General features: G+C 38.4%; 1 protein-coding gene across 3 annotated transcripts in view; it reads right to left on the reverse strand.

Annotated features, from left to right (window-relative positions):
• LOC121925514 (mitochondrial intermediate peptidase) overlaps positions 1–16,712 on the reverse strand; it is a 68,940-nt gene that overhangs the window by 8,236 nt on the left and 43,992 nt on the right. For all 3 annotated transcript variants that reach the window (XM_042457741.1, XM_042457742.1, XM_042457743.1), the window contains 2 exons: positions 13,069–13,188; positions 1,326–1,447 (listed from right to left, as the gene is read on the reverse strand). In XM_042457741.1, the coding sequence (XP_042313675.1) occupies positions 1,326–1,447; positions 13,069–13,188 (242 nt within the window). The remainder of the gene's footprint in view (positions 1–1,325; positions 1,448–13,068; positions 13,189–16,712) is intronic.

Below are 16,712 nucleotides of genomic sequence, written 5' to 3' on the forward strand. Positions count from 1 at the left end.
TGCCTGTTCTGTTTCAAATGCTAAGCGTGCTTGTGAGTGGGACATGTAGTTTGCCGGCACAAGAGGCTGCCTGTTCTGTTTCAAATGCTAAGCGTGCTTGTGAGTGGGACATGTAGTTTGCCGGCACAAGAGGCTGCCTGTTCTGTTTCAAATGCTAAGCGTGCTTGTGAGTGGGACATGATACTATTTACAGTCGCGTGGGGGGCGCGAAATGTTTTCTTCTTCCTAGGGGGGGCATGACAGAAAATAATTGAGAAGCACTGGTTTAAACCCATTTGATGTTGTTTCTGGACAGGAAATTCTCTATGTGACATCAATGAGTTAATAGCATTAAAAACTGATGACTGACACATACACCATTACATGGGAACTGCACTTCTGTAAGCAGATAGGCATCCAGGCAGGTGCAAGTCCCCATGTTAATGCAAGGATAATGCCACGGAATTTCAATCTGACTCCAGTCTGGAAAAAACAGAAGCAGCCACAGATCCTTCATCTCAGTTATCATAGTAGCAAAAGGGGGGCCCTGTTGGAGGAATCTACTCATGAAATGCACAGTGATGAGCTTATATGGAATGAGCTATGCTTATAGTAAGTTTCCTTGTGATTAGAAGTGGAAGAAGGCTTTGTATCCTCCACATTTCTGAAGGTTCACACACTATAGTGGTTTTGTATGACATTAACAGCTGACCACAATGGAACATTTCAGCACTTAACAGCTTTTGTAGCCATGCCAGTGCAGTGATGGGCGACTATGAAGAAGCACAGGAGGCCTGTTATGATAGCAACTGGTCACACATATTTTATACACACATACAAACACCTACACCATGCTAACAGAAGCCATTATGCAATACTCTTTTTTAATAATCAATAGTTCTGAAAAAATGGTAACAAGAGAGCAAATGTCCTTTCTGGACACTGATAATACTGTACTCCATTACAATTCACAATCCCCATCACTTTATACTCTGCATACTTCAAAATGAAAATAGACAGAACATTATGTTTCTATTTAATGTAAACAAAATGTGGGAGGAAAACAAAGATAATGAGACTGTTTCAAACTGCTAAATAGTTACATCCCTGTAAATACCACATGTATCATGTTTCATATGTGGGCATGCATACATAGGTGAAACTCCAGGCTTCTTCTTTTCACAATCCCTATGTGCTCATACATCCAGACACTTGGGTGTAGAGAAAAAAGTAAATTTGTAGATTTAAAATATGAACCAAAAATGTTTATTGTTTTTCCTGTAATTTACTCCTACATATGAGAACAAGAAAGAAACTAGGAAAAGTAACTTTGTTTGTATTTGTACCTGTTGAATGGATCCTGCACAAAACACTTTTTCCATACCATGGAGGCCACAGCCCTTGACATGAGGTAGGAGTAATATTTGGCACCATAACCCACAAGATGGCTGAATTTGAGTTGCCAGGCCTGTATGTGGGGAAAGGAAAAAAAAGAAGGAATCATTAGGATGTCTGTTTGGAAACTAAATGGTTTATAAAGATGGTAGATTTGGAGACTAGACAAAACGGAGGAGAAATCCAGTTTTTCCCAGAGAATAAACATTGCAAAAAGTACTGGAGAACCAATATGAAAATCCAGGTGTATTTCAATGTATCCACAATGTTTCTTTTGGAGGATTAAAGGAAAACCACAGCTTACATGTAACAAGTGCCACTGTGTTTTATTTTCCATATAGTTACACACAATGTCACACCTGGAAAAGGTAAGCCTGCAACCATCTGCCAAAATCAAAACAAACCAAAATCCAGCAGCAGAGTCATGTCCTTGCTACTCTTAAAAGAACACCTTCCCACCTGTCAAAATACAAGCTTAGAGGTAGATGAGATGCATCATATATTGTTCTTCATTGGTTTGTTTATGTATTTATAACAGATTATTATCACCAGAAATTCTACTGCTACTTGTCTATAAACTGTCAGGGTTTTATGATTCATTCTTTGATTTTTCTTCTAACTACTGCTATTAAATAGCACTGGATAGTAATACTAAAGTTAATAATACCTCTCCGCGATAAGAGGGATGTGATTTCATAGAATGAGTCCAGCTGAAAGACCCAGTGGATTGTCCAATTTTCCATTCAACCCAAAATGGAAACAATGAAATTGGCATCCTAAATACTGCACAAGTTGTGGTATACTCTGACTTCCCTAATAAGGAAGAGAGACTGGAGTGCATTTACAGAGTTTACTGGTAGAAATTACTACTGGGTTTTCTTTTTATGTAAACCCAAAACACCAAAACCAAATATGTTGGCTACAGAGAGCATTTCAGATGTTTGTTTTCAGTACATTATAGCAAATTAATCTGAATTGGAATTTGTAATAGAACATGGTCCTATGTGCAAATGTATTTTCTGCATCACCTACATATTCTTGTGCCATGTCAAATCATGTGGTTCATGACTATTTTCTATGCCTTGGCTCAGTGTTAAAATCAAAATGGTGACTGTAGTCAATAAATCAGAAGAAGACTAAAACTTGGAAGGAAGCTATGAAGGACAAGTCTACCAAAACACTGGTTAGAGGCTATTTTAAGGCCTATTCTGTGGTGATGGCATATAACTAGAGTATCTTCTCCTTTTTACCACCACAGTATTCTTTCTTCAACCTATATTTTCTTTTCTACCAGTGCGGTGTCCTTTCTAGTCTGGGTTCAGGCATTAAAGGATAATACATTTCTTTAGTATTTATATGACTGAAATAATTTTAAATTTGTACATTAAAAACTAATATTTAACATTTACATATTCTTAGTAAGTACTTTTAGTAAATATATTTTCCATCATGGGAAGAAAGCAGGGTACAAATTCAATAAATAAATACAAAATTCATGCATTTGTGGTCTGAAATTGAATTCAGCAGACACATAAACTATTAAATGTTATCCTGTGTTGGCAAATATAGTTCATGTACATGGGTGAGGAGAAAATGAATATGTAAACAGCAATGGTATTTCAGTTTCTTTTTTCCAAATATCACCTTAAAGCCAGACTCTCAAATATGCTTACTCTGAAGTAATTTAACTGATATCAACAAAATCTGTTTCCAACAAATATATTTAAAATTTAGTCTTGTTTCCTTGGACAGATTTTTGAACCACGTCATACTAAGAAATAATAAAATGATAAACCTGATACCTTTATCCCTTGTCTTTTAGCAATGATATCCTACACTCCAAAGGTAGCTCTAATTATTCTGCAAACACATTTTGGGTTGAATCTCAAAGAGTCCACACCATATCAGAAACCTTTATAAAGTTTATGAATCAATCTACTTGAATGTAAGATTATATATTTACACATCCTACCAGCAATAAAATATAACTTTAAGGAAAGTGAGAATATCTTGCTAATACATCAATACCGAGGTGAAGATTACTAACCAACTAATAACTATGAGTTCACAAAGAATGAATTCCAGGGGAACAAAGCTCTGTAACAATAAAATTCCACAGTAAATTAAGAAGACTTCTTGAGGATATTAAATACTGTTTGCAGCAGTCACCTTTGAAATTGTGCTTCTCATGAACATTGCTAATTTGTACAGGCACTTAGTTTTCAGTTTAATCTGATCTCTGTCACTGAATGAGCTCATACTGTATTTCTAACAATTAAAATAAGCCTCTCATGTTTCAAATTTCCCTCTGGAACCCTCCCCCCTGGGGCTTCATACACAAATATGTACAACATATATCTTACTGAAGGTCATGCTTCTAAGTTGCAAGCAAGTTGAAGTCTTCTGCTACATTATCTGCTTCTCTAAAGTATGTAATAAGACCTGAAAAGGCTGTAAGAAAACATTCCAGGAGTTTATTAAATAGTGGCGTGTTCTATAGCATAGCCCAGGGGTTATGATAACATGCCATCTGTAGGTCATGTTCCTGCCTGTTTTTTCATATAGTGTAACTGACAGAAATGAAGTTGCCTGAATGATCTATACAATTAATAGTTAAAGATGCCTGTTCCTCATCAACATACCATCAACCCACCATGAATAATCTTGTCTGAAGGTTTTCCAAAAACTCATACATGATTTTTATTAGAAAGAATAAAAAGATGACTGCTTTCTTGTGGCCAAGAGTCTTAAATAAGACACACATTGGCTATATTCTAGGAATATAAAACAACATTTTAAGAGCATTACTACAATTCCCTACATTCTGTTTAGCACACAAAAAACTTTGATGTAGACTGTAGCCACATGCTATCTAAAGGGTTTACTTAGAACTTTAAAGCTGTTAACAGACTACATTAGTCTTTCTTGATAGAATTATTGAACAAAACGTTAGTAAGCACAAAGACAAATTCTGATCTGCCATGTGTTAAAGCAGTAAGATTTTAAAGGGGAAGCTTAGCTGCATTTAATAGTGACTGTAAAACTGACAATCTTGGAGTGTGCTGAAAGCACTTGCGTGAATGCTTTCAAGTGTCCCATCTATGTGAATGCTTGATCCTATCTAGGAAGAATTCCCCTACCATCACCATTTCTGTTTGTCTTGCACAATAGGCTACATATGATTTCTTCTTGTTTATTATGTGATGATTTATTGAATGGAAGTACCCACTAATCCAGGAATAAAACAGAATAATTTGGGGAGGAATCCCAAATTGGCAGCACATGTGATTTTAACAACAACAACAGCAATTATTATTATTATTATTATTATTTCTTACCCGCTGCTCCCCATGGATCAAGGTAGAAAACAACAACAATTAGCAGACACACCATACCAAGATATATACATATTAAAATAATTCACATTTAAAATTCACTAATTTAAAAATCATCTGGGTAAGCCTTCTAGAAGAGACTGGTCTTTAATGCTGTTTTGAATTCAGACAGCATATTCAGCTGTCAAATCTCATCTGGAAGGTCATTCCACAGTCTAGGGACAATAGACAATAATAGACCAATATTTTATCAATAATTTTTTTAAGAATATGCAGTAGAACAAATAAGATGAAGACAGAATGAGCAACGTGTGCGGGGAGGCCCATGCAGACAGCTGCCGAGGAGCAGAAATGGAGAGCTCCAAATCTTCCCACGATATCTGGAACAACAACTAAGTTTGTTTTACTCTATGTCACCATTGTTATACCCCAGTTCTGATGTGGAACAAGCCAGATATTGTCCGGACTGCCTGCACCAAAACCAGGTGTGAGTTGTGTGTCCTCCAAACAGGATGACAATAGGGGGGAAACAGGCATTTTGGCACATGCAGACAAAGCTTTAGTCTGTCAAGCAGAATAATACAGGTTATTTTCAATGAAATGAAATATGTTAACACTTTTAAGTGGAAGCAAATAGCACTCATTTTCCTGGAACTTTGAATGTGTTCAGAATAGTCCTCTAACTATTTAATACACCAGGAAAAAGAGAATCCATCACCAAACAGTAATAGTCATGGTTTCCTTTTCTCAAATTCTTTTTGTGATATTGAGTACTTATATGTTTATGTTTGCTTAACACTATGGCAGACTAAAAGAGATAAAATAATTACCTTTGATTTGCTATCGCTGACTGGTTTCTTCCGTTTTATTGTTTTTTGCTTGCGCTTAATAAACTGATCAAACCTTGGATCAAACATTGATCCAAATGGACACTGAAGTCAGGAAATCAGAAGAAGACTGGGAATGGGAAGGGCAGTTATGAAGGAACTACATAAGATCATTAAGAGTAAAGACATACAACTGAACACTGATGTTAGAATAGTCTAATTAAGCCATTGTATTTCCCTTCACTATGTATGGATGTGACAACTGGACAGTGAAGAAAGCAGACAAGAGGAAAATCAACTAATTTGAGATGTAGTACTGGAAAAGAGTGCCGAGGACACCATGGACAGCCAAATAAACAAGTAATTGGGTCCTTGAACAGATGAAGCTAGAAATTTCCTAGATGCCAAGATTATCAAATTGAGGCCATCATACAACAGCTGGCTCAGCCAGGCCCTAGCCCGGTTGTATCACTTCCAGTGGACCCTGTGGCTCAGCAGCCCAGACTTTCCCTAGCAGAGGTTCCAGGCCTGGGAGACATAGAGGAGCAAGATACTGAGGTACCTACCTTCAGCCAAAGAAGGACTGAAAGGGCGTGCCTTTGGCGTTACCAAAGTTTAGCTGAGAAATGCTCATTAATCACCCAGCAGCTGCGATAAGGAGCTGGCCTGATATAAACAGCCGAGCCTCTTTGTAAGAGTCTATCTGCATTCCTTTGGTGAAAGCTGCTCTTTCTGACTCCCTCGGACTTTGTTGTCAGACTCCATGCTTCCTAGATCTCGGATAGACCTAGACCATACTTGTTGACCTATTCTCTGGCACTCTTGACCCTAGACTGTACTTGTAAAACTGCCCTTTGGAACCCAGGACCCTGGACTGGCTTTTGGTTTTGTTCTATCGGACACTGGACTGATACAGTATTGTGCTTTTGGAACTGTTTCTTTGATGCTGTAAAGCCTTGCTTTTGTTTACCTTTGCCTGGCACACTCTTACCAGCTGTCCGCTGGCAGCTTTCCCGAACAGCTCCATTTGAAACAAATTTTTAAAAATTAAAAATATATTTTGTAATTATCTGACTAAACTGTACTTTTTATAGATCAAATGATAATTTTAAACCAAACTAAACCAGATAATTTTACAAATTGACTTTCAATCTGTAAAGAGAAGCAAAATTTTCCAAAAATTTGTCCCCTCCCCCAAAAAAGTAAACATCGTTTTTTCCCATGGCTTCAAAATGTCCAGAAATTTTACTTCTCTATAAGTAAGAGCAGTCCCTAAAAGGAATACTTGCTGCAATCTTTCACTAATTCATGCTCTTGCAAAATCATTCTGAAAGTGCAAGGTTTATGTAGTCTAAACTCAAAGAATTCATATGTACTATGGTATAGAAGCAGGAATGAACAAGATGAATCATGCTAAAGATACATACATTAGGCAAGTAAACAAAGGTAAATGCTAAAAATGCAAGTTAAGGCACATGTAAATAAATAATAAAAGCTCAGATCGCTGGCAGAGAGCAATTCCTAGCCCCCAAAAGGAATTAGGTTAGCCCCTGACATTAAGTTAAACCTGTTCATTCTGTAAACTGCCTAAACCACTCTGTCTCAATGAATCTGACTCTCCTTCACTTTCCATGAAAGAAAAGTAAACTGCTAACTGGGCTTTGATTTGGAGATGTATTGTTACTGATGTTATCAGTTGTGTGACTGCATAGGCAAATAATTCAAATCATGACAACAGCATCCTTAAATGATTGCAATATTTTTAATATAACACTGGTCATCTTATTTTGTATGAAATGCCAAAATTTTGCAATTAATTGGTCATCTTCTGGACAGAGTCTCCTACATAAGGCAAGCGTATGTTTAATAGAGTACATTCCCTTAATGATTTTATAACTTATAGCTGGTGTAGAATATTTTAAATATAGGAATTTTGCCTTATCCATACATGTCCTTCCTGATAGAAGGCAGGCAGCTGGATCCCTGGAACAGCTTATAAGTCATGATTAATCATATGGAGTCTCCAGATACAGATGCCTTTGAATAGGTGCCAGTTACTGGAGAGTAACAGCAGGGGAAGGCTCTTGCTTTCATGCACTGTTTATGACCTTTGCAAAAAACCGTATGGGGAACAGGATATAACACTTTCTCCCAAGAACTGAGGTCTGTTGGAGAGGCTATCTTCTATGTCCCATACATAGGGGGAGCACAGTGTAGTACAGGATGAACGTCCCTTAGCCAGAATTCTGAAATCTGAAATACTCCAAAATCTAAAATTGTCCACATGGATGACTGAGAATTTCATGTTTCAGGAATAAGAATAGCTTAGTGAGCTGCATGACTTTCTCACTGTCTCCTTGATCGCCTATTACAAAGAGAGGGAAGTATACTCTACTTGGAGTGAGAGAGAGTATACTCTGTATCTTATGGGCTTTCTTACCTCCATCTTAAATGCAAGTGAGAATCTGGAAGCACTTCTGCAGATGAAGTTAGGCAGGAGTCCTCTAAGTCTTAACGGTTTAGAAGGTATTTTGATTCCTACAATGATTTCTACTCCAGGGATTTGTGCCACACTGTCTTAGGGCATTTTCACTACATATATAACTCACTCATTGTAGACACTAAGGAGAGGGAGTAGGCTTGAATGCAGCACAACAGTCTGGACCCCACCACTTAGAAACATGGGAAATACTTAAATATCTTCTCAGAGCACTTCTTCCCTCATTAATACCTACGGTGGTAAGTGCTTAATATCTATGGTATTAAAATGTTCCTAAACCAGCCTTGGCTAAGGGAAAAATTAGATAATATGTCTTTCCCCCTTCCTTTAAAAAAGAAAAATGCATGAAAGAGAGATAGATGCCTTTTCCAGAAGCACTGTAAGAACTTGTCCACTGGGAGAGATAGTGTCTGATTTAACTAGAATGCCATACACAAACTGCAATGCAGTTATCCTGAGGTGATCTCAGAGAGGACAGAAATATCTCAGGAAATTGAAGGTCAAGATTCCCCTTTGATCTTGATTTTCAGAGTGACTAACTGGGGAAAGATTTTATTCGTGGCCAAAATGAAAAGCAGTCCTCAGTAGTAGGCTTTGCTACAGGCTCAAGCGACATAAATCTTTTTATATATCCAAACAGTTTAAATGGCTAGACTGAAGACTTTTAAGCTCTGGTCTTTCTTTATGCTCTTCCATTTTTAAAGTCTATTTATAGTTTTCCTAATGTATTTCAAATCATTTTTTTCTTAAATTTCCCCAAGTAAAAAATAAATCAGGAAGAAGTAACAGTGCAATCTTGTGCATTCAGAAGTGTTACATGAAGCTTACTCAAAGGTAACCATGTTTAGGACTTCAGACAAAAAAATACAAGAAGATATTCTGAAGTCAAGAAGAAAAAAGATAAAACAAAAACACCCCTGAGATTTTGAAAAGTGAGTCACTAAAGGCTTCAATTTACAACATTTCTCTGTTTTTATTACCAAGTCATAAATAAACCCAACAAGACAAGGGATATAAATATTTTTGCAGTAGCTTATACTAGGAAAGAGGGAAGGAATTTAACATGCAATTAACCACTTAGGTGTTTCTGGAAAGATTCCATATGGTCTTTGAATTATATATATATATTGTACATCATATCTAACAGAGCAATAGCACTCCTTCATATTAATAGAACTGAATTCAAAGATATAGTCGTGTTAGTCTGTGTCTCCATCTGTGGCACTTGTCTTCCTGTGGGTGAGTACCTGTTTGAGGTTTTGGAGGCTGTCTGTAGGCGAGTAAAGATCTGCCACCAAGAGCCCTTGAAAGAGTGGCATTATTGTCCAGAATGGGTTGTAGTTCATTCTGGATAATAATGCCATTCTTTCAAGGGCTCTTGGTGGCAGATCTTTACTCGTCTACAGACAGCCTCCAAACCTCTAATAGGTACTCACTCATAGGAAGACACATGACACAGATAGAAACACAGGTGCTAAGCCTTGTCACAAACCAAGATGCCAATTCTGCTCACGCATTTATCCAGGAAATGTCATCACAAGACCTAATGGCATTACTCACAATATTAGGGGGACCTTCACGTGCTCATACTTCAATGTGATTTATGTTATAGTATGTCATCAATGCCCATCAGCACTCTATACTGGGGAAACAGGCCAGTCCCTGCTCCAGAGTGTAAATGGACGTAAATCAGACATTAGGAATGGGAACACACAAAAACCAGTGTATCTCCCTGGGCTTTTCATCTCAGACCTCAGAACAGCGGTCCTTGAACAAAAGAACTACAAAGGCAGATTGGAAATAGAAACAGCAGAATTGGAATTCATCCATAAACTATAGTCCCTCAGCAATGGATTGAAATGGGGCAATGGCTTCCTGGCTCACTACACACATTTCAGCACTATCCGACCCCATCCTCGGGGAGGGGGGGGGCATCTTACACTTATTTATTCTCCCTACCTAAAGGGTAGTTTCCAAGGCCAAAGTGGTCTTGCCACCTCATTTCCATACCCAATAGCTATGTCTTTGTCCAAAAATGACCATAGTTAAAACTGTACTTGCTATTCTATTCACAAAGGATTTTGAATTTGAATTGACATTTTCACATTCCCATGGCATATATATTCCCATGGCTTCCACCCCAGCACAAATAACTGATGGACTGAAAGATCTACGAAAGATCATGCTACCAACTTCTTTCTTTCAGTTAGTCTCAAAGATGCTACAAGATCTCTTTACATATTAATAGAACTGGTTAGTCACAACTAGCGTGTGCATCACTGCAATCCTATGCATATCTGTTCAGAAGTAAAGCCCATCTGAGGTCAAGAGAACTGACTTCTAGGTAAGCGTGGGTAGGATTACAGCTTAAACTTTATTTGTTTTGGGATTATTTTCTGTAGTCTTCCTGTTTAAATGGAAAAATGAAAAGCTTACAAAAAGCCAAGATTCATGTGCTGATTTCAGAGTACCAACTTTTGTTATGGTTTTGAAATCCATGTTGAGTTTATGAAACCACCCTTATAAAGCAAGCACCACAGCCTATTTACAGAAATTTCCACAAAGGGGTTTGTTACACATTCATTTAAGTTTCCCTTTCCTTTGCTCAGTCTCTTAAAATCTGATTTTATGGGGTACTTTAAGATGACACAGTTGAAAGCTAATCTAAGGGTATACAATATGAATAAACAAAAGGCTTTTCCACTTTAGCTGAAGCAGTTACAAGCATTCCAGAAATGTGATATGTTTTCAAGACTGACTCTAAATTCTGTTTTTTTTTAAAAAAATATCCTGTGTTCATAAATTGAATGAAAGAGCCAAACTGACCACAACATGCATTTGATTTTAAAATGACCCTTTCTGCTTTCTATGTAACATTTACAACATCCAAACGTTCTGCATTACAGATGAAAAGAGCCTTAGCACTGATGGTCTATGTAGGCTAACAGTTATACTATTATGCCCATAAGTTGTTATAAACAAAGTAAACCACAAGTTTTGAAGTGATACTTAGGACTTTTTTTTAAGCTTTATTCTATCAATTTGTCCAACTCTGTCCCCAGAAACCTCTAGGCAATGCAGCTGACCACCCTCCTCTTCTCTCTTCAAGTGTGGCTATATCACAAACTATATCAGAAACTCTGCTCAGTTTTTTTAAAGAAGCTTATCATTTGGCACAATGTAGTTCTACTTAAGTACTTCTAAACTTTCCATGGGTGTACAGAATGTGTTGCTCTTTAGACTGAGGCCAAAATATTTCAATAGGTTGTAAATCAGGGCTGGGGAACATGCAGCTCTCCATTTTTTGATGGACTACAGCTTCCAGAGATGCAGTCAGTGTGGTCAATGGCCAGATGATGACAGCTCTGGTCCAAAACTCCAGAGAGTTAATGACTCCTCTGCTGTAAACGTAGCAAGCTAGCTACATGTTGATGCCTGCAAGGTACTAAATACCTCACAACTCACCATGTATCTGCAATCCATCTAGGGATGCAAATCCTGTTCTACACCACTCAGGGACCTGAAGGACTAATATTAATACTAACCAAATAATCCACTAACTGTCTTGGGGCTGGGGACTACTCACCAACGCAAATCTTTTAAGCATGGCCATCATTCACCACACCACAGACGAAGATGAAGGAACAAAAAGATTTGTATATATTTGTGTCACTGCATAACCCTGTTCTCAACCATGGAAATGTCATCATCATCATCATCATCATCATCACCACCACCACCACCACCACCACCATCATTATTTACTTATACCCCACCTTTTCCCCAATATAGGGACTCAAGGCAGCAAACTTAAAACTAATACAATACAATTTAAAAACAGCACAAAAATATTAAAATGTATAAATATAAAATTTAGAAAAACAATTAAATAATTTCAAAAGTTAAAACAGTTATGGATTAAAATGTCATGAGTTAAAATGCTAGACAAACCTTAAAATTTAAATAACACAGCATTTAAAGTTGAGCCCTTGTTAATATGAGAAAGTCTGATGGCAGAAGAATGTCTTTATCTGCCGCTGAATGGAGAGCAGGGATGGAGCCATCCTGGCCTCTCTAGGGAGGGAGTTCCAGGGTCTGGGAGCAGCCACCAAGAAGGCCCTCTCACTTGTTCCCACCAAACGAGCTTGAGAGGGTGGTGGAACACAAAGAAGGACATCTCTGGATGATTAAAACACTCTAGTGGGCACATAAAGGGAAATATGGTCCTTCAAATAACCAGGACTCAAGCTGTATAGGATTTTATAGATCAAAACCAGCACTTAGAATTGTGCCTGGAAATGGACTGGCAGCCAATGAAGCTGCTACAACAAGGGATTTGCTCTCTGTAGCAGCCCCGGTTAACAACCTGTCTGCAGTTCTTTGGGCCAGCTGAAGTTTCTGAGCATTTTTCAAAGGCAGCTCCATGCAGAGCACATTACAGAAATCAAAACTGGATATAACCAAGGTGTGTACCACCGTAGCCTGATCTGACTAACTGCCACTTCATCTCTTAGAACCCTGACCACTGGCTATTTGGAGCTTCTGGGAATTCAAGTCCAACAACATTTGGAGCTTCCATGGTTGAGAACCGCTGCTCCACAGTGGCAAGAATATACCATTACCAAAGCATGCACATTGGTGTGTTACGGTGTGTGTATATGATCATGTGTGGAAAGCAATATTCAAGAAGAAAAGAAAAAAGAGAATGAATTTGAAGCATCTGTTCCTCTCCATAGTCTGAACTGTTTTGCAAGGTTTTGACTTGTTCCTGTTTAGATTTACCTTTGTTTCTAAAGCAAAACATAGAACGAAAAAAAAAACCCCAGAATGAAAAAAGCCCACCACTGTTCTGCTTGTGCAGCAAATAGAAATGCACACAAATAAAGTTTACTATAAAAAATATATGAAATACTGTAAAGGGTCTTTAGCTCTCAATGAAAGAAGAAGACTTTATTCATATTGATATGAAAGGACACTGATTCTTTTTCATTTTCCTGTAAAAAAAATAATTTGCATTCAACTTGGTACTTACAGTATTGGGAACATATGGCAATCCATAAAATTTCTCTTGCATTTCTTTTAAAATATCTGTGGTTGTCTTCTCTAAAGGATGTTTCCCATGGTATATTTGGTCCAAAACAGCATAAAAGACCTAGACAGATAATATACGTTAAACTTGACTGTTGCTCAGGCTTGCTATTTAGCATGTGGTTAACCAATCCAGACATGCAAAATAATTTTTTAAAAAAGATTAAAGTACATGCATTTCCTTGCTTTTATTTGAGAAATAAATGCAAAGCATCATATGGAATTATTTTGCTGACAAATAACAGTATTCGCATTGTATATATGAAGCATAGTTTTTCAAAATGAAACTTGTATTTTAATAGATCTCTTAGCCTGATTCTAAAAAGATGCCATGTTGCATCAGCTGTGTGTATAAATGTGTCAGTTATAAAAGGATCCTCCTCCTTCCTCACAACTCTTAGGATCCTCAGCTCTGTGCAGATGATACTTACACAGTCACATGATCAGATTCAAAGCTTCCATTTCTTGCAGTTGTGTAAAATACTATGCAGGGATATGCAACTTGTGTTTTTTTCCCCTCAGATTTTTCAGGTGACTTTAAGTATTCTTTTAAAGTGTACTGCAAACAGCTTGAAGGTACGTGGGGCCAGTATTCAATGGTGCCATTCTAGTGTCATTGCTAATAATGTTGGACTCAAACACATCTAGTTTTGGATTATATGCAATGAGAGTAATCTACAAGTAGTAGCATACACATCCCAAGGGACCACAAGGACAAATCTGCTACTGATTCTGTAACTGAACTAGGGTTTGCTAGTACACTCATTTCCTCTATTAAAGTTTTTCTGGATTTAGGCCACAAACTTAATGCAAACAAACAAACAAACTTCAAACCAAACCAACTCTTTTTCAAGCAACTCTTAGAATGCTACCACTAAAATGCAAATGCTCAAGGATCTGGTTTTCTCCTCCAAATTGTCCAAATGTTGTAAGTGACTAAAACAGTGAAGAGTCTGGAAACCATGCCCTGTGAGGAACGATTTAGCAAGCTGGTGATGTTTAGCCATGAGAAGAGAGAGTTAAGAGGTGATATGATAGCCCTGTTTAAATATCTGAAGTGATGTATTTATTGAGGATGGAGCAAGCTTGTTTTCTGCTGCTCCAGAAAACAGGACCCGGAACAATGGATGCAAGCTACAGATCACAGAATCACAGAATCGTAGAGTTGGAAGAGACCACAAGGGCCATCCAGTCCAAACCCCTGCCATGCAGGAAATCACAATCAAAGCATCCCCAACAGATGGCCATCCAGCCTCTGCTTGAAGACTTCAAAGGAATGAGACTCCACTACACTCCGGGGGAGTGTGTTCCACTGTCAAACAACCCTTACTGTCAGGAAGTTCCTCCTAATATTGAGGTGGAATCTCTTTTCCTGCAGTTTGCATCCATTGTTCCGTGTTCTAGTCTCTGGAGCAGCAGAAAACAAGCTTGCTCCCTCCTTCAAATATTTAAACAGGGCTATCATATCACCTCTTAACCTTCTCTTTTCCAGGCTAAACATCCCCAGCTCTCTAAGTCGTTCCTTGTAGGGCATGGTTTCCAGACCTTTCACCATTTTAGTTACTCTCCTTTGGACACGCTCCAGTTTCTCAATGTCCTTTTTTTAATTGTGGTGCCCAGAACTGGACACAATATTCCAGGTGGGGCCTGACCAGAGCAGAATAAAGTGGCACTATGACTTCCCTTGATCTAGACACTATACTTCTATTGATGCAGCCTAAAATCGCATTGGCCTTGTTAGCTGCCGCGTCGCATTGTTGACTCATGTTCAACTTATGGTCTACTTGGACTCCTAGATCCCTTTCACACGTAGTTTCATTCAGCCAGGTGTCCTCCATCCTATATTTGTGCTTTTCGTTTTCCGCCCTAAGTGTAGTACCTTACATTTCTCGTGTTGAATTTCATTTTGTTAGCTATGGCCCAGTTTTCTAGTCTGTTCAGGTCATTTTGAATCTTGATCCTGTCCTCTGGGGTATTAGCTACTCCCCCTAATTTGGTGTCATCTGCAAATTTGGTAAGTATGCCCCCAATTTTGTCCTCCAAGTCATTGATAAAGATGTTGAATAGCACTGGGCCCAGGACAGAGCCCTGTGGGATCCCACTGGTCACTTTTCTCCAGGATGAAAAGGAGCCATTGTTGGCTTCGGCCAGCCAACCAATTACAAATCCATGTAACAGTTGCCTTGTCTAGCCCACATTTTACAAGCTTGTTTGTAAGAATATCATGGGGAACTTTGTCAAAGGCCTTACTGAAATCAAGATATACTATATCCACAGCATTCCCTTCATCTAACAAGCTGGTAATTTTATCAAAAAAAGAGATTAGGTTTGTCTGGCATGACTGCTTTCTCTGAAGCCCGTGTTGACTTTTTGTGATTATGGAATTGCTTTCTAGATGTTCACAGACTCTTTGTTTAATTATCTGCTCTAGAATCTTTCCTGGTATCGATGTCAGACTAACTGGACATAATTGTTGGGATCCTCTTTTTTCCCTTTTTTGAAGATGGAGACAACGTTTGCCCTCCTCCAGTCTGCTGGCATTTCTCCTGTTCTCCAGGACTTCTCAAAGATTATTGCCAATGGCTCCGATATTACATTTGCCAGTTCTTTTAATACCCTTGGAAATACAGGAAAAGAGATTCCACCTTAACATTAGGAGGAACTTCCTGACAGTAAGGGCTGTTCAATAGTGGAACAAACTCCCTCGGAGTGTGGTGGAGTCTCCCTCCTAGGAGGTCTTTAAGCAGAGGCTGGATGGCAATCTGTTGGGGATGCTTTGATTGAGATTTTCCTGCATGGCAGAATGGGGTTGGGCTGGATGTCCCTTGTGGTCTCTTCCAACTCTATGATTCTATGGGTTTGCAAACAAAATGCAGTGCTTTTTCTAAAGAGAGGAACTGTATGTTACATACTTGAACGTCCCATGAGTTTCTCTCTCCCAATGAAATCTGCATAATTTTAAAATGCTTAACGTTGACTCAATTGTACCCAGATATTCACATGTTTTAAGAATGCCATTTCTTGGTTCAAGGAACCCCCAATTATTTGCCCTGTGCTCTGTGGAACTTGGCAGAGAACATTATAGCATGACCTTAGTAGGACAAGCCACCCACGACTTCTTGGTCCTAATGTCTGGAAGGCCATAAAATCAAATACTTTCATCATGCTAAGAAAAACAAGATACTATTTCAGGCATGTGGAATCTGAGAAAGAAGCTGGATACTAAAAAAGTAGAAGGCCTGCTGAGAGTCTTGGGGCGGAAAGCTAAATTACTAAGAAGCTCCACAACTGTTACAGATATATCAGTAGTTTTGCTCTGAGGCAATGTCACTGTAGGTTTCGATGGGCCAAAAGTTAATTATTTCAGATTCCAAAAGTGGGGGAGTCATATTTTAGAGTGACTTTTCCTTGTTAAAAAAAAAAGTTCCTTCATATTTAAAAAATAGCCCAAAAGGAGTGGACCAAACTGTATGTTTAGTCTGCTCAGTCCTCCATTCTGCAGGAGGAAAACGGAGGACTGAGCAAGGGAGGCTCCTTTAACATCTTGCCTCCTCCTCCAGCCCCGGACCAACTCAGGATGGGCGTTGG

The sequence above is a fragment of the Sceloporus undulatus genome, chromosome 3 (assembly GCF_019175285.1).
Source record: "Sceloporus undulatus isolate JIND9_A2432 ecotype Alabama chromosome 3, SceUnd_v1.1, whole genome shotgun sequence".
NCBI lineage: Eukaryota > Metazoa > Chordata > Lepidosauria > Squamata > Phrynosomatidae > Sceloporus > Sceloporus undulatus.